This window comes from Talpa europaea, assembly GCF_964194135.1.
Source record: "Talpa europaea genome assembly, chromosome: 15".
Classification (NCBI taxonomy): domain Eukaryota; kingdom Metazoa; phylum Chordata; class Mammalia; order Eulipotyphla; family Talpidae; genus Talpa; species Talpa europaea.
In genome coordinates, this window is record NC_140083.1 from 10,287,271 (window position 1) to 10,312,385 (window position 25,115).

The 25,115-nt window shown below is 46.7% G+C and overlaps 1 protein-coding gene across 1 annotated transcript in view; it reads left to right on the forward strand.

Annotated features, from left to right (window-relative positions):
• The window catches only part of NUAK1 (NUAK family kinase 1), a gene marked incomplete at both ends in the record, with an annotated part of 64,073 nt that overhangs the window by 19,182 nt on the left and 19,776 nt on the right, over positions 1 to 25,115 (forward strand). The window contains one exon of the mRNA XM_084255341.1: positions 9,865 to 9,985. Coding sequence (XP_084111467.1) covers positions 9,865 to 9,985 — 121 coding nt within the window. The remainder of the gene's footprint in view (positions 1 to 9,864; positions 9,986 to 25,115) is intronic.

Sequence of the window (25,115 nt, forward strand, 5' to 3'; positions counted from 1 at the left end):
AAGAGTTTGTACCTCTGACCACCATCTCCCCATTCCCCAGCCCCTGCCCTGGTACCAGCATACTGCTCTCAATTTCTGTGTGTTGGATTCCTTTCTATTCCATATGCCAGTGACATCACGTGGTAGATGTCTTTCTTTGGCTGACTTACTCAGTTAGGGTACCTTTTAATGCTTGGGATCTGCCTCAGCTTTTTTGGTCTATACACCACCCTAGCACTTGCTGGGCACTGGAGATGCAGTGAGTAAAACAGAAATGGTCTTGAGGCACGTGGAGCCTACAAGTAATGTTGAGCTGGGTTATGAGAGGGCACTTAGGTATGCAGACAGGGCCTCATCGAAGGGGATGGATGTGGAGGAGTCGGTGAGTCAAAGAAGTTAGTGCAAACAATAGGATGTGGAGGGATCCTGGCAGAGAAGATGACAAGCACTAATGTGTAGGGCCCTGTCACTCCTCCCCCAGGCTACTCCCTGGCTCCTTGTCATGTCTGCAGATGCCTGCCGCTTTCTCCCAAGGTGGGGTATGAGTGCTGGCCTTGAGATAAGGCTTAGGGAGGCATCCTGTCTGATGAAGCACAGGCTGGGCCCGTCTGGCCTGAGCATGCTCCTGGGTGTCAGGTTGTCCCTACTGGAGCTGTGTGTTTGTAGCCGGAGCTGCTGCTGTGACAGGCACTCTGGCAGTTTGTGGGTGCTAATCAGTGCTGGCTGACAAGCATCCAGATAGATTTTGCAGTAGTGCTGTGCAGCAGGGACTAGCCTGAGGGGCAAGGCAGGCTGCCTGTGAGGAGATGATGAGCAAGGTCTCCAGGGGCACAGATTGCAGCTCCAATATGTCTTTGCATATTTGAATCGCTATAAATCAGTTTTCCAAATAAGAGGATTTGATCAGGCTAGCTTCTGAAGATTCGCTCACTAATTTATAAAATCATTTGTGGTTAAAATGTAAAATAAAATGTAAAACCGTGTCTTTTCATTTTTGCATGTTGTCTTTTACCATCTTAAGGAATTAAAACCTTATTTTGTCTCATTCTGCTCACTTGAATTAGCTCAACTCAATGAACTATTTTTTTTCCTCTTTGAAATTAATTTTGTTCCTTAGGTCTTTTGTCTACCTTGTTATTGTTCTCAGGGTTCTTGATTCAATAGCAGCCTGAAGTTACTATTTAAAAGCAATGTTTTCAGTGAACTAAGAAATAATGGGATCAAAACCTTCCAATAGGCCGGCTCGTGTGTGATATCAAATCAGGCTTCTGAAGCTGCAGCAAGATTTGGACTGAATTGGACTGGAAACTGTTCCTGGCATGTCTGTGTGAGGACGGCCCCCCTCTCCTACACTAGACAGCGGGGACATATTTTGCCTTACAAGACACATCATAATTTGCCATCCCAGTTCGGAGTCTGTCACTTCCCATCTTAGTTATTAATGACGCAGCAGTTCTGCAACTTGGCTCTGCTGGGACCTGCCTCACATGTGCACGCTAGACCTTCTTGTGGCAGTTTCGGGCCTGCTGCTAGCATTGCCCCAAGTATTAACCTCGGACTAGAGTGAGACTTGGGCCCCTTATTGCAATCCCAGCGCTACTGTTAACTTAGTGAACTTGTTTCTATGCTTTAACCTCCTTGTGACTCAGTTTCCATGTCTGTAAATTGGGGGCATTGGCATGGAACATTTGGAGGTACTGGCCACTCTCCATCTGCTGTTTGTAGGGGTGACTGTTGACTTTCCTTGCCCTTCAGCCTGTTCCCCATCTGATAGGACCTCCCCCATATACCCTGTGGGGTTCATGCTCCTGTGCTCCTCATTTGCAGATGGAGAAATGAGCCTGTAGTACACTTTCCCGAGTATCTGTGCAGTGGACACCTGAACTAAGTTGCCGTGACTGATGACCAGCCCAAGGCACTGATGCTGGGCTTCTTAGCGGTTCTGCTGGGCCAGGAGGTTGATAAATAAAAGCTGCACAACCCTCAGCTTATCCAAGCTGTGTTATAAAAAGCTCCAGTAATCAGATGCTACCAGTTGAGGCTGTCCAACTTGTAAGTGACCTCAGCCCTCAGGGCGAGCCCTTATCCTCCCGCCCCAGGACAATTGTAAGTAACCTGGCAGGAAAGCAGCTGAACTTTGGAGTTCTGACTTGGGTTGCGTTTGGCTTTCAGAAACATAAAAGTCTAAAAATAAACAGCTGCTTGGCTACTGCAGTCCCAGCTCATCAGCCTTGTCTTTGCAGACTTGCTATGTCTCTGGTGCTGCCTGTGCACCTCTCTCATGCTCCCAAGACTTTCTCCAGCGGGTCTTGGATCTTTTACCAGATCAGAGCCTGGAGATACTTCCAGGAGATCAGGGTAAGAGAAGGCTCTTCAAGTACCCCCTAGACCTGTCAGTTCAGGCCAGTTGACAGGCTTCTGAGCTTTCCTTCTCTGGGCACCTTCCTGAATCAAAGGCCTGCAGCCCCAGCTTGTCTGCAGAGCCTGGGGGAGCCAGTGCCTGCTGCCTCCTTGACCTTGCAGCCTCCTTCTTTGGGCTAGGCTGAGTGGAGTGTCTGAGAACACAACATCCATTTCCAGGGGTAAATTAATTTGGGTCACTGAGTCCCCTCCAGGATGTAGCTTGTTTTTAATTCCCATCTATATAGACAGGCAGTTTATTAATTTTCATGAATCATCTGATGTTTAATACGACTTAGACATATTTGAGTTACAAAATAATAGGTGCTTCATGATGACATTCTCTGAGTTAGGATGGCAGTTCTCAGGCATTGGGGTGCAATAGAATTATTCGGGAAGCTTGTGAAAAATGCTGACACCAGCTTGTCCCCGCCAGACTCTGAATTCCAGAGCTCTGACCTGTTCCCTAGAACCTGTATGGTGACCATCAATTTCCCTTTTATCCCAGCCAGGAGTTCTCTGCTGACACCCTCCCCAAATTCTCTCGCTGAGAGTCTGGTTGAGCTCTCAGGCTGGTTCGCGGCTTGCTTAGGGCATCACCACCAGCTTCAGCCTCACATGGGCCTCCTTTTTTGTGGCTCCAATTTATCTCTTTCCCGGTCAGCCACGCTGCTCTCTAGTGTTTATAAACCCCAGCACGATACAGAGCGTGAATCCGCTGACCTCTTCCTTACCGACTGCGCTCCACACCATCATGTGCACTGACAAGATGCTTAGTTGTGTCCTTGAAGAGGGGAGGGTTGGTTTTGGAGAGCAAGGAACAGCTCTACACATAGCTAAGAACACCCCAGGTCTCCTTGAGGGTCTTTTAAGCGGGATCTGGGTCCAGTCAAATGGAAATCTGATTTACTGCTTGAATTCTGGAAATAGAATGGTTTTTTTCATGGCAGGAGGAAAATCAGTATCACTGGAGGAAACATCATCTTTTGGGGGGATATAGGGGAAGTAGGGAATTGAGAACTGAGTGGCAGAGGATTGAGTTTTGAGAACCACTCACAAGATAAAGGGAGGTGAGTGGGGGTGCTGGTGGAGGTGAGTGGGGGTGCTGTTCTTTGAGCATCCCTACACATGGTTGCTCCCTGGCTTCAGGCTGCCTCTCCTTGGAGCCTGTTGATACACCTCTTGGCTTGCAGACTGCCTCTGTCTGAAAAAACATCCATGTATTGACATGAATCAACAGGCCAGAGAGGAAGGGACCCATGGGCCTGAGGCAGAGCTGGCTTGGGCCCTTGTGGGGCTAGTTGTATCTTGGCACCTTCTGGCATGTTGTCCTGAGTTGACCAGGCTCCTGATGAAGAGCTTGGGGTCATTTAATTAACTATGGGCATTGGCTGCAAGATGGCCTCCTGGGTGGCATCACCATGGTGAAGGTCAGGCGCAGCCTTTCTGAGTGAAAGCTATTTGGGGATCCTGGGGATCTTTGGATCATCCTGGGCCCATGGGACTCTTACCCCGAACTCTCATCATCAGCCAGACAAGAGCAGGAACTGGTGCTCCAATCTCCAACTTGACGTGGCACCCTGTTCATTGCAAGTGGCCTCTGGACCCCTTGGTGAGAAAAGACCCCCGAATTGCGTCTGACTCAGTGCCCTGAAGCTCCCGTGGAATGTGGCTGGTGTGAGGTCACACCTCGTGAATGGCGGGGAAGCTGCCAGCTCCTCTGGCCAGGATTAGAAGCCAGGCGTGTTCTCAGTGAGGCTGATGCCCTGTGATGCAGTGTTTCTTCCTGTGACCTCACACGTGACCCTGGAAAACTTCAATGCTCAGAGGAGGCGCATCACACTGGGCTTTGGAGACCTTTTGGGGCCCATTGAGCTTCTTGGTCATGTGCCACATTTGCTGTCCATTCCACCTTCATCCCCTGCCTCAAGAATTGGCAGCCTCTGGGCTCAGCCTGCCTGGATGCAAGTCCTCACTCCATCTTTTACCTGCCGCGTAACTGTGGGCAGTATCTGTCCTTTTTTTTTTTTTTTTTTTTTTATAGAGGCATGCTTTATTTATTTGTTTGCTGGTTTTGTTTGTTTGTTTGGTTTATACATGCACTGGGTACAGTCAGAAGCGCGGGAGGGTGAGAGAATTCACCAGAGCCAGAGCGGGGAGCAGAGCAGGCAGAAGGACCGAAGTACACTGCTGAGGGGAGCAGCGGGCGGCAGGAGAGGTCTGCACGCCATGTGGGACCCTCCTCTGGTGGCCGGGGAGCAGCCGGGGATCGAACCGGCGCCGCAGAGGCCGCGCGCAGTTTCGCAACCCAGCGCTCAACCGCTGCGCCACCGGGGAGGCCCAGTATCTGTCTTCTTGAGTCTGTCTCTTCCCCTATAAATTAGGATTGCAGTTAAGATAATAGATTAGGTTCACTAGTGCATCACTGACATGTATTAAATATTAGTTACTGTTACTATTAAGAATATTGCCACTGATTTAAAAATGTTGATAGGTCAAGGCCAAAGGCAGAGCATGAACATGTCATTACTCAAAATGTGGTTCCTGGAACCAGCATCCCTGCCATCACCTGGGAGCTTGCTAGAAATGCAGAGTTCCAGCTTCCACCAAAGACCTTTGGGTTCGGAATAACCCCTATTTGAGAGGCACTGTTCTAGAATGCTTCCTGCAGGCTGACAATAAATGAGCATCTGTGGCAGGTGGTTACTGAGAGGCAACGGCATTGAGTCTCTTGGTTAGAACCTCAAAATACATACAACCTGCCCAGAATTTCCCCCACTCCCCAAAGCTGCCCTCAAGATAACTGGCTGCCCTGCTCGCTCTTTGTGGGGATGCAGACTGGATATTGATTTCAACCTGCTCTTGCCTTAGTACAAAGGTGGGCATGGGGAGGATGTGTGTGGGGCCTGGAGAGGGGAAAAGGTCTGTGATTAGCTTAGCTGTGGAGTCATCTGCCCTTCACGTGGTCCAGGGCCCTGTATGCTTCATAGACCTCCATTCCAGACAACCTCCATTCAGCAAACACCTACTGTGTGCCAGGCACCATTTACATTATATCCATCCCTTGCAGCAGCAGCCTCATTTTTACAGTTGAGGAAACTGAGACCTGGGAGGCTTGGGTTGCCTGAGGTCACCAGTCTGCAAGTCTGAACTCCCTCCATATTCTTCTGTCCCCCTGTCACCCTGCCCAGATCCCTGCTGTTACTGTTGCCAACAGCTCTGTGGAAAAGGATGCCCAGGAGGCTGCAGAACAGGTGTTTTTGGTGATTATTCACACAAAAAAGGAAAAACTACCAATATAGAAGAGGAGGCGGGGCCTGTTACATTTTTAACAAGAGATGGGAAATGACTGGGCTGAATTTGCCTCTTTAACGGGCAGGCACTGCAGGGCAGAATTCACAGGTCCGGGACCAGCTGCTGCAGAAGGTTTAAACATTAGACTATAGGGTGGCCTCATTTAAGAGCAGACCATTTTATAAGGCGCATAGTGCTGTCTAGACTTGGGAGCGTTTATGATGTCCCATGCGTCGGGCTTGCACACCTGAGTTTCTGGCTCCAGTTGCTTTGAGGGTACAACCTCTCCAAGCAGTGCAGGAACAAATTGGAATTTTGGGGGAAAATTCTCCCTGTAGGGTCACTGTATGTTTCTTGGGGTGCCCTTAGCCATGAGGCACACCTTATTATTTGTGTAAATTTTGCTTATTGCCTTTGTCCCTCTCCCTCCTCCCTACCTTGAGGGCTGCCTTGGGAGTTAGCTCTGCTTGGCTCCTGGAAGGCACTCAAAAGGAATAAGAAAATGAAAATCCTAACCCAAGAAGACTTAAGTGGGTATCATGAGTCAGGCTTTTGACTCTAAGTAGGAGCTTTTGCTCCCCTGTTCACCTGGAGGGGTAGCCATGAGAAGAAGATGGGGAACTAGTCCTGGGTAGCTTTCATGGACCCCAGATCTCATCTTTTGTCTGGTCTCAGACTCAGGTGCCACCATGATACATGTGGGTCCCATTTGAGATGGGGGTGCAAAGGTAAAGACCCCAGAGTTTGAGATTTGCCTGCTCTTCTTGTGCTTGGGAACCAAGGTGGTCTCCAGTCTCAAAGCCTTCTCTCGCTGCCCCATGAGGAACTGGGAGGAATTCCAGTTTGCTCCAAGGAAGGAAGGCAGGCTGGCAGCCCTATTTAAGGGGTACCGCTGTCTGGGTTAATTAAGCGTTAATTAAACATGGTCTGGCCCAGAGCACTTAGCCTAGGCCAGGCATGTTCTAAGTACTTAACATTTAATCCCAACAGGCACCCATGAGGCAGGTACTGTTATTTTCCTACTTAACAGGATGAGGGAAGTGGAGCTCAGAGAGGTTATGAAAACCGCCCGAGGCCACACAGCTAGTTTGTGGCTATAGCCAGCACTCGGCCCTGTGTCTGGCCTCACGCAAGACCTCTTCTCTGTGCACGGTCTCAACTTATCCTTCAGGTGCTATTTTATGCCACAGGAGCTACATTTATTGATCTCCTTCTTTGTTAACAACTTTAAAAAAAATGTGATAGCCATTCGTAGCTCTCTAGGTCCTGTAAAAACAGGCCAGGGGGGCAGAATTTGCTCACTGACCAAATATGTAGCAAACAAAGAAGCAAGATGATTTCAGCTGGTGCAAGAAGCCCCGAGGAAGAGGATGTGGGGAAAGATGGAGCAAGAGGAGGTGGACAGGAGTGGTGTTATGGGCTCCAGGGGCAGGAAGGGTCTCTGGGAGAGGATGGCATGATGCTAAGCTTGCGTGGAGGGAAGGATGAGAAGGTCTGCAGTGTGTCAGGCACTCAGCAACGTGTGCGCCTATCACTGCCCCTGGATGCCTGCTATTACTACTCTCTCATTACTGTTTCCTTGGCTTGCCCTTAACTGGCTCTCTGGCCTTGGTGCATCATCTCACTGCCCTTTGGACTGACCTGTCCTCTCCCCCCAACTGCCATGGCAGTGGCTCTAAGTGATTTCTAGCACGCCTCTCCTCCTGACTTCCCTCCAGCGAGCGCTTTGAAATAGGGGCAGAAGGAGCTTGCTCTCCCGTACATTTTCAATAGAAGAGTCTTTGTACTAAGAGGGAAGCTTTGTGAAGGGGCTGCCTCTGTGGTTATTAACATTTATGGAGCCCTTTTAGTTTCCTCAGTGCTGCGTGAGGCTTTGCTAGAATGTGGGTACTTTCCTTTTCACACTGGCCTGGAAGCATCCCCCTGGCAAATGCACCGTGGGACCATCGGCCTCTCACTCCACTGTTGAGGGGCAATTGACAAGTGGACTTATTTTTTTACGCCCCAGAATGTCTTACCCTCCCCGACCCTGGATGGTAAAGAATGTACTCCTATTGTAATTTGACAATAGGACCTCCTGGAGGTCCTGCTGCATAATCAAAGGGGTGGTTTCTACCCTTGGCCCATCTGAGTGTATGGAGGAATGTGGACTTGGTCCAGCAGCCACCCACATCCTCCGCGGCCTCTGTGTGTTCACTGTCTGCTTCCTCCAGGAACGAGTCTCAGGATTGCAGGCCCTGCTCAGATAAAATAAAGCCTTCCAGTCATATCTTTACATTTGACGTCAGCGCAGGGAGGCTTTGCTGCTGTAGGACTGAATGGGGCTGTCGCGAGGGCCTGGGGTAGCGCTGAGCCCGGCATGGTGGTGCAAGGGGGCGGGAGACCCATTCATCTTTGTGCAGCCTCCCTTGATGCAGCCACGTGGTCCAGCCCCGGGCTGTAGTGGGGGTGGTGTGGGGCCGGGGAGCTCCCCCTGGGCTGCTGCAGGGCCGGCATCCTGTGTTCCTGTGCACGTTCTCTGTTCCTCGCTTGCCGTGTAGGTAGGATGTCACAGGTATCCTAAGTCACCTCCCCGTCGGGCTTGTCTTGGAATGTTTGGTGGGAGTGCGTCTCCCTCTTTCCTCCAGTTCCACTGTCTGTGTTCCACTTCTTTGTTCTGTGCTCTCGTCACCTCATAGCATCAACCCATCTCTCCCTTTGGCTCTTTCCTTGCCGCCTACCCTTTCTAAGTGCCTCCCCACACACCTGCCTCCCTCTCTAAGTGTTTTCTCAGCCTGCCACGGGCCGAGCACAGCGTTAGACGTGGACATAAAGCCGTGACTGAGTTCCCCATGACATACAAGTTGTGACACAAATACTGATCTCCCGATGAGGGGAGGGTTCTGCAGGGGAATCCAGGACCTGCCTGTGGGTGGAGCTGGCACGCAGCGGACACAGCAGTAACAGTGGCTCCCAGTTCTGTGGCCTCATGGGTGGCGCGATTGTGTTTGATAATGTCTCTACGGACAGAGCTTGTGGGGACCTGGTGCAGGCGCGAAGCTGTCGGTGTCCAGTTCCACTCACTTCAGTTCCACACATGAACAGGTGTATGCACAGGTGAACACGTGCCTGCTGAGGCTGACCTGACCTCACCCTGTGATCAAGCAAGGTGAGGTCCCTGATAGCCAAGGGCATTTCTCCAAACTCATCGTCCTGCCTTTACAACCCAGAGGGTGGTCATCTTGGAAAGGGTAGTGCCTCAGGGGACCTCACCGGAGGACCGGTTTGGAGGAACTGAGCGGGCTTTGGGAACTGGCAGTAAATGGGTTGGCGGGTTTTCCTGTTCGCCCCGGATACCTCCCCAGACCAAAGTAGTTTTTGGCCCCCCCGAGAGCCAAGGCAGATGCAATTACTAACCAACTTGTTTGTGAGCAGAGATGATTCCATCGACACACTTTTTCTTATTAGATTCCTGTTGCCATCCAATTCCTTTTTATGGATGTGTTTTATTTGAAAAGTCATTCTTTGCATTGGCCCTGCAGTTCCGTACAGTTTGGATTTGCAGATGACACTGGCACGGAGTAGTGGAATCAGCTGGGGCCGGCCAAGGGGGGCCTGCTGTCGCTCCCTTGGTCTTACTCTGAACTTTCTCTCCCAGTCTTTTTGTCACCTATCTGGGAGGTGCTTGGGTGCGGGGGAGCATGTAGGGAGAACTTAACAGACATCAGAGCAATTGCATAAACACAGCAAAGTCTGGCCTCTTAAAACCCCGGCTTGGAGGTCGGGCTGGCGTCGAGGTAGACCACTCGGCAGTGCTTCACTCACACCCCGGAGGCCTCCGCACAGCCGAGATACTCATTTCACCTCCAAGTTGAATCATCCAGACCCCGTAACCCGAGCTCTCCTTTTTCCCTTTTTCAAAGAATCAGGATTCCTAGAGTCAACAAATCTGGCCAAGTTAAGCAGCCTCCACTTTATGAAACAAAACCCACCCTCCCAAACCCAGGCTGTTAAAACCTGATGTTTTCTGTTGCTGGGAGAAGGGTGTTTTTGCTGTAAATGAAAGACGTGACAGGGGTATTTTGAAGTTTTGTTTTGGTTATTGTCGGTTCTGCCAACAAGTAACATCTGTATTTATTTTCCAAACTCCCCCAATGGCTGATTTGCATCTGTTTAGTTCTCTGAGTAACATTTCATTTCCTGACTTTATAGGTTGCCATAAAATCCATTCGTAAGGACAAAATTAAGGACGAACAAGACATGGTTCACATCAGACGAGAGATTGAGATCATGTCATCCCTCAACCATCCTCATATCATCAGTATTTATGAAGGTCAGTGATTTTTTTTCACCCTGTATCAGTTACCATTTCTCATACCATGGGGCCTGCCAAGATTTTTAGGTAATTGCCTTTCTGGGTGGGAGCCAAGTATTTTTCCTCATGATGCAAAAATAGCTGGGTGTTATCTCTTATTTGGTTACCTTGAATGCAGCCAGACACACGTAGCGCAGCGCCTTCTGCTCATAAAATAGTTCCTGGGGTACCTTCTCCCCTGCTCCTTGGTGGTTGCTAAGCAACCTGCCTTACTGCAAACCAGTATGTGAGACAGCCGTGGCCTCTGAGAAATGGCAGTTTGCTGGGTAGCCACGTAACAATGGCTATGTTGTAAATGTCATTCCCAAAGCTGGTGATGCCATGCCGGTGTCTTGAGTTACCCACTTAGGCTCTTTGAGGTAAGAATGAACTTTGAGCAGGTCCAGGAAATAGCCAGAAAGACGAGGGAGGTGCAGATGCTTGGCAAATGGAATCCAAGTTGTAGTTGGTGTTTGCAGGAGGAGGTATGGGGAGAAGCTTATAAAACTGCTCTTGCTCAACTCTTCGGTCCTTAATGGGAAGAAATGAAGAGTATTAACTTCCCATAGTCAGCTTATCATACACACACACAGCTTATCATATACATGGACACACGTATACATCATCTACATACTGATGGATCATCCCTCCGTCTCACTGTCTGTCTGTCTAGCTATCCATCCATCCACCCACCCATGTACCTACCTACCCTTCTCTCTTTCTCTCTCTCTCTCTGTCTCTCTCTCTCTGTCTCTCTCTTTATCTCTCTCTCATTCCCCTTCCCGTCTGTCTCTCTTTCCTGGAAAAGTATTACACAAGCAATATGTATTTATTGCAGAAATGACTGAAATACAAATGTTAAGATAAAAAAATAATTTCAGCTCTAACTCCCAGTTTGATAAATAGCTCTCCATCCATATCCATATTTTTATCTACTTTTCCATAATTGTATGTGGTTTTTAACCAATGTTAGATCATAACGATTGTACTGTTTTTAGCTTAACATTTTTTTTTCATTTTTTATATCACACATCTGTTCCATAAACAGATGTCAATAAATATTCTCCTGTCAGGACATTTTAAAAGACTTTGTAGTATTCCATTTATGGGCATACCATAATTTATTGAATTTAATTCTTTTTTGTCAAACATTTAAGTTGTTTCAAATCTCTGTTATTATAAACAGGTGACTTTCCTTGTGCATTGTTTTTACATTCATTTCTGATTATTTTCTTATGAAAAATTCCTAATCCTGGACTTACTGAGTCAAATGGTTTCTCCAGAATGTCTTAATATATGATTGAGTCAGAAAAATGAATCTATTTTTAATTTCTTCCCTAATCATAGCAACTTATATAGTAAGGTCTAAGAGGAAACCAGATATTTACCCTAAAATTTTTCTGATATTTAAAATTTTCCTTCTGATTCCATGTGGGTTTTTTTTTTTCTATTTTTTCCCCTGCTATTTCTATTTTTGCTGTTCATCTAGAAGTAAATATTGGTAATATCTTTTATCTTGATTTTTCTAAAGTTCATTTTCGGAGCCCCTGGGGATAGGATTTTTAAAGGGAAATTCTCACTGGTTCAACCGTTTATTCACTCCACAAACATCTCTTGCAGTGACTCTTATAATGTAGTCACTGGGCCAGCGATAACAGCCTGCCCAGATTTTTGGGCCTTACCCAGGTGCTGCTGGGTCAGCCACTCTGGGAGTGGCGCCCAGGTATCTGTGTTTTAACAAGTTTGAGAACCACTGGTTTATGAACTGTGTCCAATTCTTGTTAAGCACAGTGTTAATAGCGGTTAGAAACTTTCAGAGGAATGTTCTACGGACCTTATATTCAAGAAGCAGCAGAAGGCATGGTAGAAAAAATACAACACAGAAGTAGCAGCAACAGATTCCAGTACTGTGAAGGTCAAGGGTTAGAAGTATTCGTGAAGATGTGTGGCCTCCAGGCTGGGTCTTGAAAGAGTTCTTTTGAATTGGTGACGGTAGAATATCAGGCTGAGAAAATACAAATCTGAATATGCCTGGTGAATGAAGGGAATTTCTAGACGTTTTAAGTGAGAAGAGATTCAAAATGCAGGAGGAGAGTGAGTTTTGTTAAATTTTGAGCGTTTTTGCTCTGTATGGTTTGGTTACCATGAAAACCTGAAAATGGTAATAGTAAAAGATCACCTGTCAGGTATGGACAAGTGCGGTCAGGGTGTGCTGTGAGCACCTCTGTGGTTGAGATTTCTTTATCAGGGAGGCAGGGGAGTGCCTCCCGGTGTGAAGTGTCCAGGGTCTTTGTTTGGTCTTGATGCAGTCAGTGGTTACTGAAGCCTGGCCTGGAGAAGCCGGACCTATTTGCCAGCATTACGCCCTCTCTGGGGCTGACCGTGGGATGTCTCTCTGAACAAGGAAAGACCAGATGTGATCATTAACGGAGACACATTCTCTTCTTAAGGCCCGTTGGTCTTGGTTTAGCTTCTGCTGGAGGCTTCAAGAAGCAAGACCCTTGCTTTAAAGATGAACTCAAGTGTGCGTGAGGCCTCAGTCGAGGACCTGAACTTTAATTTTAGGGACTTGGGAAAGAGCTTTTAGTTCTCACATAAAACAGTTTTGGGTTTCTATCTTAAATCCTCCATGTTGGCCTAGATAGACATGGCACTTTGGGCAAGCTGTGGGCCTATCAGTAATGGCACCGATAAAATGGGGTAACTGTCTACCTCTCTCAGAGGTCCCAAAGAATTAAATGAGATGATACCTGTTCTGGCAAACTCAAGGATGGTCATCACCATGAAGATGCCATAATATCATCTTGGATCTTACCTGGGGTTCATTGATAAGGGTATTTCATGGTGAGCTGCAGGGGCTCTGTAAATCTTCTGGGATACTGTCCAATACAGACCCTATTAACCATAGATGATTATTAACATTGAAATTAATTAAAATAATTTAAAATTCTTGTCCTCAGTCAAGTGCTCCCTGGCCACTGTGGTCAGTGGCTGCCATGCTGGACAGTGTAGAGAGTTTTCCCCCACCACAGGGTAGTGCATGCTGGTGTGTGATGTGTCTTGTGTTAACATCATGGGTTATTTTTTTCTAGGAGGAGGGTGCATAGCTTTCCTCAGACTCTTAAGTTAAAAAGATTTAAAAAAAAAACCCTGCTGCCACCAAATATTTTTGACCTGCAGATTACATAAATAACATACGAATACTTATAAAAGAATTTATATATTTACATAAAAATTTATATAAATAAAAAGTATTGTTTTTGTGCAGAAAACTCCAGGGACTTAACTGTGGCCTTTTTTTCTTTTCTTAGTTTCTGTTCTGTTCTCTTTCCCTTCTCCCACGCAAGTTCTGCTTCTCCCACATTCACTAAATAACTGTGGTGGAGGGTGGTTCCCCTGGGGATTAGGAGCAAGGGAGTGCTGAGGTGCTGTTTTTCAGTGTGTACCCCAATAACTATGACCCCACAGCCCCCAGGTCCCCTGACTGCCTAGGAGCCCTGGACTCTGCTCTGGGAATGACGTTGGCCATCCTGATGGCATGAGCAGAACTGCACGGCTCACAGAGCTCTCCCACCTCAGCGCAGTTTGGTCCCCATGGTAGATCTGGGAGGTGAGCAAGCGCCCCTTTCAGTTTTGTTACCATTTTGCAGCACTGGGGAGACTGAGACTTTGGAAGTTTAACTTGTCTCCCTGGAATGCCAGACTAGCGCACCACAGGCTGGGGGCTGAGACCACCCTGGAGGCTCGAAGGCCAGGGTCAAGGTGTTGGCGGGGAGTTTCCCTCAAGTGCCCTCTCCTCGGCTTGCTGGCAGCTGTTTCTCCCCGTGACTTACATGGTTTGCCCTCAGTGTGTGCCTGAGTTCAGATGTCTGCTTTTTACCAGGATGCGGCCATATTGGCTGAGGGTCCACCCTGATGATCTCATTTAATTTAATTAGCTCTGGAAAGACTGTCTCCAAATACACATTCTGAGGTGCTGGGGGGAGCACTTAGACTTATGATTTGGGGTGTGTGTGCACAATCTAGCTCATCACCCTGGGTGTTTCAGGGAGTTGGTGGCCTGGCACACAGATCTCCTGATTCCGTGTTCTTCCCTCTGTCAGGCTTCAGCCAGCATTTCTGATATGGGTCTTGTGCTGGCTTTGCAACTGCCTTCTGCCCCATTCAGCCCCCTCTGCCTGGCTTTGGCTGGCCCTTCAACCAGGGTGTGGTAGGGGCGGTGTTGGCAGTCAAGGTGGTACAACCCAAGTCTGTGAGCTAATACTCTGGTCTTTCTGCACACACAGTGAAGGGGAAGCTACTCCCTGGAAGCTGACTCATTTGACAGGCCAACCGAGAGCCTCAGCTGAGTGCAGAAATGCGTTAACTAGCTTAGTGAAAAATCAGTGTCGAGGTACCTAAGTAGCTGTTTGAACATTAGCCAGGTGAATAGACACGTTTAAAGAGCTTTACAATTTCTAAAGGTCCAATGAGGACCTTTATGATTTAGAAAACACACACATGTACATGCATATGTATGGTTGTACATGCACACACACAGCAGTGGTGGCAGACACAACAGCAACAGCAGCAATGTGGCAAAGCAGTAATGCACCTGATCCTGTATGTTTTGGAACTTGGGGCTTCATGAGGGGAAGGTACCATCTTGCATGTACTAACTGGTGATACTGAAATATTAGTTGCACAGAAAAAGTCATTCATTATTAAAAAATGACCAATTAAGTGCCTACTGTGTGCTGTGCTTTGGCCTGGGCACTAGGAATACAAGGGTGAACCAGACAAGCTCTGGTGTCATGGAGTTGACATTCAGCTGATAGGGAAGAGGACTCGGGTGAATTTTGAGCTGAGACCTGATGGGGTGAGCAGTGAGCCCTTTGAAGACCTGGGAATTCCAGGCCAGGGAACAGCATATGCAGAATGCTCAGAGGATGGAAGGGACATGTGTTGGTAGAAGTGACAGCCTGGGAGACTGATGAAAGGTTGGAGGGGCCTGGGACCTGAACACATTGGCCAAAGGACAGAGTGTAGATTTAACACCAAGAATGGAGAGGAAACCACTGGTTTTTGAGGAGGGAAGTCGCATTTTAAAATTCATACTTTAAAATAACACTTATAATAGTTAAGAGTTGTTTCCCCTGTGCCTAGGATGTGTTATCTCATTTAGTCCTTATATCCTTCATGGATATAAGTTAGTTATAATTAACATCCCTACTTTATGGACAGGAAAGTTGGGTGTGGAGGCGGAGGACATTTCCTAAGGCTACACTAACATAGTGGTGGATCTGAGAGTGGAAACCAGTTGGTGACACCTGCAGACAATGTTCCTTGCAGTTACAACCACTTACAGGGCTGCTGTGACCCCTGATGGGGGTGAGCATTGTCCAGGCACTGTGACCACAGAGTGTTCCTGGCCTTCCCAGAGCTTGCTGTCTTCAGTCTAGGTAGGGTGTTAAGTTACAGTTTTCTGGGTCTTTTAGAAAATATTTCTGCATACATCTTGGGAAGAAGCTGGGATCCTAAGTTGGTAAGCTCATCGGCCGAGTGTTTTCTAGACTGCACACCATGGAGGTGTATTTATATCAATATATGGTTTATATATTGTAAAGTCTGTGGCTTCACAGCATCACTGTTATGCTCACCAAATCCCCCAAAATAATTCCTTTCAAATGTGTCTTTCTCCAAGCAGACCCTGGGGTTGCTCTCTCCTATTGACCCATGGGTAAAGGTGATTAACCCTCAAATTTGTCAATGCTGTGTAAACACAAACCATCACTGGCTGCTAATGCTAAGTAAATAATAGAGGATGGAAATACACCTTCCAGTGTGATACTTAGAGTCATGTGGTAGAGGAAAGGAAAAAAAAAAACGAAATCTCTGGCACCATCTAGGAGAGGGACCCCTGCTCCCAGTCAAAGGAATTCCAGTCTCTCAGCAGGGAGGTCATTGACAATATGGAAAGAGCAGCTGAAAAGGAAGTGCCTGCCAGAGCTTTCAACTTGGTTGCCTAGGATGGAAGAGATAAAAACAGTTTTTGCTCGAGTTTCTGATTTCAGGACCCAAGTTCAAACATCAAAGGCACGTTGTCACACCCCCACTTCCCCTTTGAAAGTCTAGGAGACCTAATCTGCAATACCATGAGAATGACTTGCAATACCATGAGAATGATTTGCACAGCCCTTTAGGGAACTTGTGCAGCATCTGGTAACACTGGCAGGTAAAAGTGAAAAGGTGGGGGTGGCGAGGGGATCCTCCTGGGCCTTCATTTTCCAGCTCTTGGTGTTTGTTCCTGGGGACCTCTTCCTGGCCCTGTGAGATTACATCCCTTTATTGCCCTTTGCTTCCTGCCCTGCTGGCCTGGCCAGCACTTCCATCAAGTCTCCTGTCTTAGGTGAGGCTGATCTTTGCTTTCTGAGCACATGTCAGCTGTGGTCTCTCGCCTTTGGGAGAGTTTCTCAAACTTAACAAAGTAAAGCAAAACAGACAAATGTGCCTCCTTTGATAAGAGTGTATCAGGCCCTTCTTCATGAGCCTTAAACCTGTGGCCCAGGAGTAGATAGAAAAGAATCCGTATTCTAGCAAATTCTCCAAATTCCTACCATGAAAGACACTTTGGATGAGTTTACTGTCAGTTAAAAGCCCCTCTCCTCTTCTTGGATGTATACATTATAATATGCTTATTCACCCTACTTGTGCCTTTCTGAGGTTCTGATAGATCTTTCCGGGAAGAGATGTTCTTGCCTCCTGGTAAAAATCATTACTTGGAAAATCCAGCCAGAAGTGCAGAGGAATTGCCAAACAACAGCATGAAAAGCCAAAAGACTGCTTAGTGTACAGCAGGCATGGGGGACAAGAGGTCCACCTCCTGCCTCCTTCAACAGGGGTCTAGAGCCAGAAACTAGTGCTGCCTCTGGGAAATAAGCCCTTGAGGATGGCAGGACCCTAAAAACTGCCTAATGGTGCATTTGAGCAGTGGACTCCAGAGGGCAATGCAGGGCCTGCAGCCTCAACATCACCTGGTTCCACCCCAAACCCATCAGAAGCTCTGGTTGGGGTGAGCACCGTGCTGTGCAATAACCAGCCCTGCAGGTGGTCCTGCTCCCCTCAAGTTCCAGAACCAACGCGTCAGAGCCCACCTGCCCAGTAGAACAGAAACCTCACAGGGTTGCAGTTTACAATTTTCTTTCTTGGCTCAAATGTCCCAATCTGGGATTCTTGGGCAGCAAGCAGATCCTGATTCAGGACCTTTCAAAGGCAGAGAGGAAGTTGAATTGAATGAACTAACAAGACCTGTCGGTTATTAATATTCCCCACTGTCTTCATTCATTCATTTATTTAGCCATCTATTCTTCCAATCATTCATTCACTTTACAAAATTTATTGAGCACGTATGTACCAGGTGCTGTCCTAGCAGATTGAATACATTTTTATTGTCCAAAATAAGCTTAGATTTGAATGAGCTATGTGTTTTGCCAGTTGTTGCTGTGTGACCTTGGGCTAGTGACTTAACCTGTCTGGAGCTGTTTCCTTACCTACAAAATGGGTAGCTGCTTATAGATAAGACTGTGGGAATGAAATGACATAATGCATGCTTAACAAATGATGTTCATTATTCCTAATGTGATGTTTAGGGATTGGAGAGGTCCTTTCTGGCAGACAAAGAATAGTTCTTTTAGGGGGCCTCCCTTGTGGCGCAGGTGGTTGAGTGCTGCGCTGTGAATCTGTGCTGGCGGTGGAGCAACCCACATGGCAGGGCAGACCTCTCCTGTCTCTCCGGCTGCTGCTCCCTTCAGCAGTGTGTTTCAGTCAGTCTGCCTGTTCTGTTGCCCACTTTGTCTCTGGTGACTCCTCTCACCCTCCTGAACATCTGGCCTGTACTCCCGTTCTTGCATAAATAAATAAATCTTAAAAAAAAAAAAAGTTCTCTTAGAAGGTGCTAGGGGAGAAGGTTAAGGTCAGAATACCTAAATCAGATTCTGAACATTGGCTGCACAGTAGAATCGACTTGGGACTTGAATTTAATTGGCCAAGCTGAGAAATATAGACTTCACCTTGCAAGTCAGAGGAAAAGAGCCCCGTTCTCGACTCTTGTCTTCGGTCTGATCCTTTGTCACCAGCGAATTCCAGGGAAGAAGGTGTGCCTGGCAGTGGTCACCCGGGAGCAGTGAGCGATACCTTTGGGTTTGGGTTTACTTACTCAGCCATTTGGTTGCTGCCCTCATCAGGGACTCAGGGCCCCATGAAACAGTTTGTTGAACTTGGCAGAGGGGTGTATTATGCTTGTGTTTACTCTTTTGAACCCATGGCAAATTGCTGAGCATTTTAACACACTCCCTTTGCTGCCAGATTCACAAATTCCACATGAAGTCTCTGCAGACTGGATGGAAATTAAGGACTCACCCCTGTTAATAGCCCAGCACCAGAGCATGTCCTCACTTTTAACCTTACGAATGAGCTTCTCAGCTGTGACTCTGTCCAGCCACATTTTCTAATGAGTTTCCTATTAAGTTAGCTATTTGACCTTCAAGTGTATTATTTTCATTGTTTTCATTTGATTACACCCAAGTCATTTTTCTAGAGACTGGAGATTAGAAATAAAACAACCAAAAAGCGAATGCTACTCCCTGGCTGTCCTGCCTCGCCCTCTTGGGTTTCCTGGAATTCAGTATTTTCTAGTGTCTCAAATAATACTGCTTGTACGCGAAGTTAATTTTTAAAGGAAAAAAATGGAACCATGTTGTTATTTAATGTAGAACCTTTTGAAATCAACTGGGATGGCTGTCTGCGTTCCCCCAGACTGCCGGACCGACATGCATTTCCAAAAGCTCACGGGCTCAGAAACCAGGCCCCTTTAACGACCATATCCTGCAGAGGGCATTTGAATATCGTAAATTTTACCACTGAACCGCCAATGCAAGCGGGATTTGAATATTGAAAGGAGGGTTGGGCTAGGTGAACTGAAACATGCAAGGTGCGGACTCTGGATTTTTGATGGGTTTGTGATGGATGCCCTGCACCCACCATAATTTGTGGCGGTGGTTCGTTTACCCAGCAGGCAGGGCCCTGAGATTCACATACACACACTATGCTCTGAGTCCTTTGATGTCTCTGAGTGTTAGTTCAGTCTCTCTTCCATTCTCCCACCTCCTCCTCCCATTCCTTGAGGGCACAACTGCAATCTCCAGTGTCGATTCTGCCACACATACCCGTTGTAATCTTGGATTTGATCCAGGCATGCTTTGCTCTCCCTAGTTAACCGAGACTTGCTGCTGCATTATACAGATAACACATGTATGTGTGCTTCCTGCTGTGTTCTGTACTGTGATAATCCTCATGGTGGGGACAGGGAGCAGAAGCATCCTGTGAAGAACTAAAGCACAGAAGGCTTGCCGAGGTAGCCTGCTGCCACTGAGTGGCAGTCGGGACTTGACCCTGTAACCTGCCTCTGAGACCTTGCATTGCATAGCATGATGTTAGCAGCCATACCTGGTGGGTCCAGCAGAGGCTTGGAGCAGAAGTGTGATAACCTCAGGCCTGGCGCTGGGACGAGTCCTACAGCAAAGCCCTCTGTTGAGAGCTTCAGGCAGAGAGACTGAGGCTGCTTTCCCAGAGGGGAGAGGCTTCTACTCGCTTTACTGCACAAATGGGAGCATGCATTTTTCAGACGTTCACTGTGTCAAGTACCAGAGACTTAGCTGCAGCCTGGGGTGGTTCTGGAGTATGTGCGTGCGTGCGTGCATTCGTGTGTGTGTGTGTGTGTGTGTGTGTGTGTGTGTATGTGAGTGAAAGAGAGAGAGAGAAACAGAGAGAGAGAGAAACACTCAGACAAGAGCACTAGACAGAATGATCTGGGAGCCTGTGGGGCTTGGCTGATGAGTGTGTGGTGATGGTTGGAGAAGTCCATTTCCACCTCCAAGCCCTGCTTGTTTCCATGGAAATGCCCCCAGGCTTGTTGTGGAAGGAGGGTGAAGTCCTATAGCAGGCCAGCCTGGTGTCTTTGATTTGCTGTCCGTGCAGCTTCCCTCTCCACCTTGGCCAAGTCCCCTGTTCTTCTAGGATTTGATGTGGAGCCTCTAAATAGGTCCAATGATCTTAACAGAAGGAAATGGTTCTTGGGAAGCCTTCTGCACACCCTCCTCCCCACGTAGCTTGTATACTTGCTAACCGTTTCTTCTGCCTTCTGTGGAGTCCACTGCTGGCTGTGGGTGGCTTGGTTGGCTAGGATTCTCCTTGCGCATGCCAACCAGAATCCAAAAAAGTATGGTTTAAGAAAGGACAATTAGTGAATTAAAGAGCCTTTCATTGTCCAAACCAGGAAACACATTGACTCTACTCTGACGACTCATTGACAGTGGGAGAGCTGCCAGTCCAACTTCATATTCACCCTCCATGCCCCTTGACTTCAGGGATAGGGACTATTTTGTGAAGCCATGAGCCTGAGAGCTGTTTGGAATTTAGCTCAGGGGAGGAAACTCTGAAAGAATGAATCTTTACTTTTACTGTGGTCACATCGGTTTACAGTACTGCATGTGATTTAGAAGTATAGGCTCACACCCTTCAGGTGTATGTTACCCACCACCCACCCACCACCCATAGTCCTCTACCCTAGTCCACTGTTCCTCCTCCCCATTGGCTTTCTTCCATTCCTCCCCCCCTCAATTCTAGAGATTTCCAGTGTTTATTATGGTTTGGTTTTATTTATATTCTACGTGTAAGTGATAGCCCCTGGTACTTGTCCTTCTTCTGAGTTATTTCACTTAGTATGAGCTCCTCCTCTTCCAGTCATGTTACCACAAATGCCAAGAGTCTATCTTTTTTCCTGCTGAGTAGTATTCCACTGTGTACATATACCACTTGAAGAATGAATCCTTATATTGTCTAAATGACCTCATCAGGTTGCAGACAGTTCTTGCAAAGGAATGAGCAATCCCTTTCTGAAAGGGAAAGTAAGCTGCTTTCTGTGAGGATCCTGCTGATCTTTAATAAAAGGACTCTGCTGAGGAGTGGAATGGTGCTTCTGTCTGAGGTTTTAGGAAAGTAATAAATCTGTGGCTTGTTAGAGGTGATAGCATCCCAGAAGGAATGGCAGCATCCTGGAACTAATTTAGAAGACGGCCCTTTTTGCTTAAAACTAACGAACCAGTCTTCTTCGCTGAGGTTACACGAGAACCAGAGGATATCTTCCCTTTTTTATTACCTGCTCTTTCCGGAACTGCCTGTAAATGATTCCCACCATCTCACTTCCCAAACTCATTTTCTTCCTAAATGGTCTCATGCATTTGGCTCTAAAATGGCTGGTGGATGGTTAAAAAGCCAAGATCTCTTTCCTCATGAGCATTTCTCCCAGGCCAGAGCATTGTTTTGATAATACGCATTTTCTCAAGTTATACAAGTTGTGCTATTAACCCCGAGGGCAACAGGAGGGAATTGTTAGGAATTGGGTAATTAGTGGGGTTGTGAAAGCCAGACAATCAGAAGGCAGAACTGGACTGTCAAACTGAACATCTGATGAAATTCAGAATTAATTTGGAGAAGCAGCTGTTGCTATAGCAACCAATTTCCACTCTCCCTTGAAATGAAAAATAAACAGAAAACAAGAAAGATAATTCAAGTTGGTGTCTGGGAAGAAGGCCCTTCTGTAGGACAGTAGAAGAAAATGGAGCGAGTCTGGATGTTTTAAGATATGCTAAAACAATGGTGAAGCCTTGTCTTGCAGACAAACCCAAATCATTTTTGATGGTTGAGTTCCACGCCCGCTTTCCCTTGGCTTCTTTCCTGTTTCCAACGACCTCACCAATCTTTCTCTGATTGTCTAGGGACTTCCCAAGTCTGGCTGGACTTGGTTTATTTGCTCAGTACTAGATGAATTCAACTACACAGCAGCTCCTTCAGGACAAAGACTGTGCCTCAGGCTGTGTCTGTATGCACTTTAACACAAAGCAGGAGGCTCAGATAAATACTTCAGATTGGCTGATGATAAATACTTCAGATTGGCTGATAATAAAAGCGTGTTCAGAAAAGGCAGTGTGTGATGTTGGTTGTCTGCAATGAACAAGAATCTTATTGGGTTTGATGCAAGGAGGGTGAACATGATGATGGAAGGTGGTGGAAAGTCATGCCAAGAACATATGCTTTTTTTTTATTATCAATTTAAGTTTATTCATATAAATGAGAATAATTGAATAATAGCCATGCAACTGAAACCATACTAACAATCATTTCTCTAGACCTGATAGCATTTTGAGAATTAATTTTGTCCATCTCAAACCTACTATTCTAGTGAAACTACCTCTAAGCTGATACATGATTCATATTTGGCAAGTCATTTGTATAAATGGAAGAATATTCTTTTCTAAAATGATGAGGAGGTCTCTCTTCTGGTGGTCTCTGACATAATATTTATGAATCTGTTATTATCATAGATGTATAAATTTGTTGCCCATTGGGGGTGGGAATTGTGTGGGGAATATAACCAAGATGAAAATGCATACATTGTGCAAAAATGAAAAATGATGTAAAAAATATATAAAATAAATGTAAATTATCAAAAAAAATGTAAATAACCACTTATGGTTAATGGCTTCGGTACTGGGCAGTGAAGCTCTAAACTGTCAATTCAATACATTGGCTTTGCAGAAAGACCAATATGTTTTTAAAATTTATATTAGGGTAGTATATAACTATGTTATTTTAATGCTTTTCAATTCCTGGAAGAAAGGATCTGCATTTTATAATTTTTATTTGCATTCTAATATAGCATATTTCTTTGTGTCTAAAATTATACAATAAATATTTGTTATGTAGTTAAAAAAAAAAAAAGAACATATGCTTTCAAATCACAAAACTTGGGATCAAATCCTTACCTGTTATCTGCCCAGCAGAAAAGTCTACAGATGAGCATGGAACTACATGCCCGAGAATGTTCTCAGCAACACCATTCATAATGACCCACCATTGGAAACAGCCCAGGTGCCTCTCGAGGGTAGAAGGGAGGGCTCAACCGTGACACACTCACAGTGGGGAACTCTGCAGCATGGATAGCGGCCAGTCTCCCATCGCGTAGAGCAACTGGGATTGCTTTCTCAAAAATCATGTTGAGCTGATGAAGCCAGACAGAAAAGAATATATACTGCACAATTCCATTTCTAGAAGACTCGAAGTTGGCAAAATGAATCTATGATATTGCCTTATATTTATCCCATTCGTGAAATTGGCTTATCTATTTCTCCTTGGGGAGATGGTTAATGACAGAAAGAGGATGTTTGGAGGGGGTGTTTGTGGAGGTGGGCTCTGTCATTACTCCAGCTGAGAGCTGTTTCCCTACTTATGAAATAGGGATAATGTTAATACCTGTCTTGCAGGAGTATTAGGATTAAGTGTGACCATCCATGACATGCAGTAATTGTTCAGTAAATAGGAACTTTTGTTATTATAAATGAACCTTTTAAAAGGAAAGCTCGCTATCTGGGAAGACTATGGAGAATAAGAGCTGGGCTCTTTCATGGGTCCAGGGTCCTACATGCCACCTTGTCCATTGTTTGGTCTGTGTATTGTTTTTGGCAGTGTTTGGTCGTGGGCAAAACCCCCTCCAGTGCTCCTTGGGGGCATCAGGGTACCTGTAGCACTGATTCTCTCCTCCTGATAAGCGTTACCTGCCAACTCTTTTTTAAAAAAATTTCTTTATTTATGCAGACAAGAACTGGGGTATGGGCCAGAGGTGGGGGGTTGAGAGGATTCACCAGAGACAGAGTGGGGAACAGAACAGGCAGACTGACTGAAATGCACTGCTGTGCGGAGCAGTGGGCGAAACAGGAGAGGTCTGCTGTGCCATGTGGGTAGCTCCCTGGCCAGGGATGGAACTCGTGCTGCAGTGGCTGTGGACAGCTTCATAGTGCTGCGTCTTAAACCCTTGCACCACCAGGGAGGCCCCACCTGCCAACTCTTAATGGCCCTGCACTTAGTGTTTCTGTCTCTGCCCTCACAAATATCATGCCTTCTGCCCAGCCTGCCTTTCCTCCCCTTCTTAACCTGGTCAAGAGTCCTTTCCAGGTGCCCCATGCCATCCACCTAGCGGGTACTTTACAAGCATTTGTTGCTCTGCTGAAAACCAGGATCTGCACCAAATGGGCATGCCCAGTGTGTGGGCTGACTCAAGCTCAGCTCAGTTTCTATTCGGGGTTTTAATTTTCCTGGTAGGCCTGCCATGTCAAGGGCCATAGTTTTCCTTACCGTTCTGGAGCCACCAAGCTTCTGGGTAAAACTGTCTGGCCAAGAGACACAGGCTTTCATTTTTCAAAAAGGAAACCCTTCCCAACGGGTGGAAAATAAGCTTTTGCTGAGTGACTAATAACATAAACACAGACAAGATTTCTGAGCTTATAAATAACCAGTTGTAAAAGTGCCCAAGGGAAGCAGCCCTTTCTGCCAGAAGAATGGTTGAGAGCGTTCCTATCACCTTCCTGGCAGTGACCTTACCGTGCCCAAGGAGTCTTGGGCTCAGGGTGTGGAAGCTGGTCATTTTTCAGTGCAAATTCCCAAGACCTTGTTCTTAGACACTGTAAATCCTGGCAATTTTGGAAAAATAATAGTGGATCTCTAGGTCTCTTCCTGTCTGAGAGCCCTGTGATTCTGCAGCAGCCACAGATCTTAAGGTTTTGTTGGAAAAATTATGAGAATAGCTTCCATTTATTGAGCACTGGCCAAGGCCCGTGTTGCGGGCTCGAGACCTGGGAACTCACTGAGTCCTCCCAGACTGTGTAAGAGAATCATTAGCCTCACTTGAATGGTGACGAGACTGAAGTTCAGGGAGATTGATGTGTCTATATAATAGGTAAGCGCTAGCATGTGAGGACCGGCTCTGCCTTGCATCTGCTCTGTGGCCACGGCCATTATTATCATCACAACATGCGCTGCACCCCATCTTTCTCATCTGTAAAGTGGATATCTTAGGGCCAAGGCTAGGACTTAATTCATGCAAAATGCTTATCAGTAGCTCAGTGTCTCCATAGCAGGGGGCCCTAGGTGGAAGGGCTCCAGAGACTTCATGCAGATCTGAGATGCCCCACCTAAAACTATTGTTTGCTCTTGGTTCATCTAGAGCTGCCATCAGGGC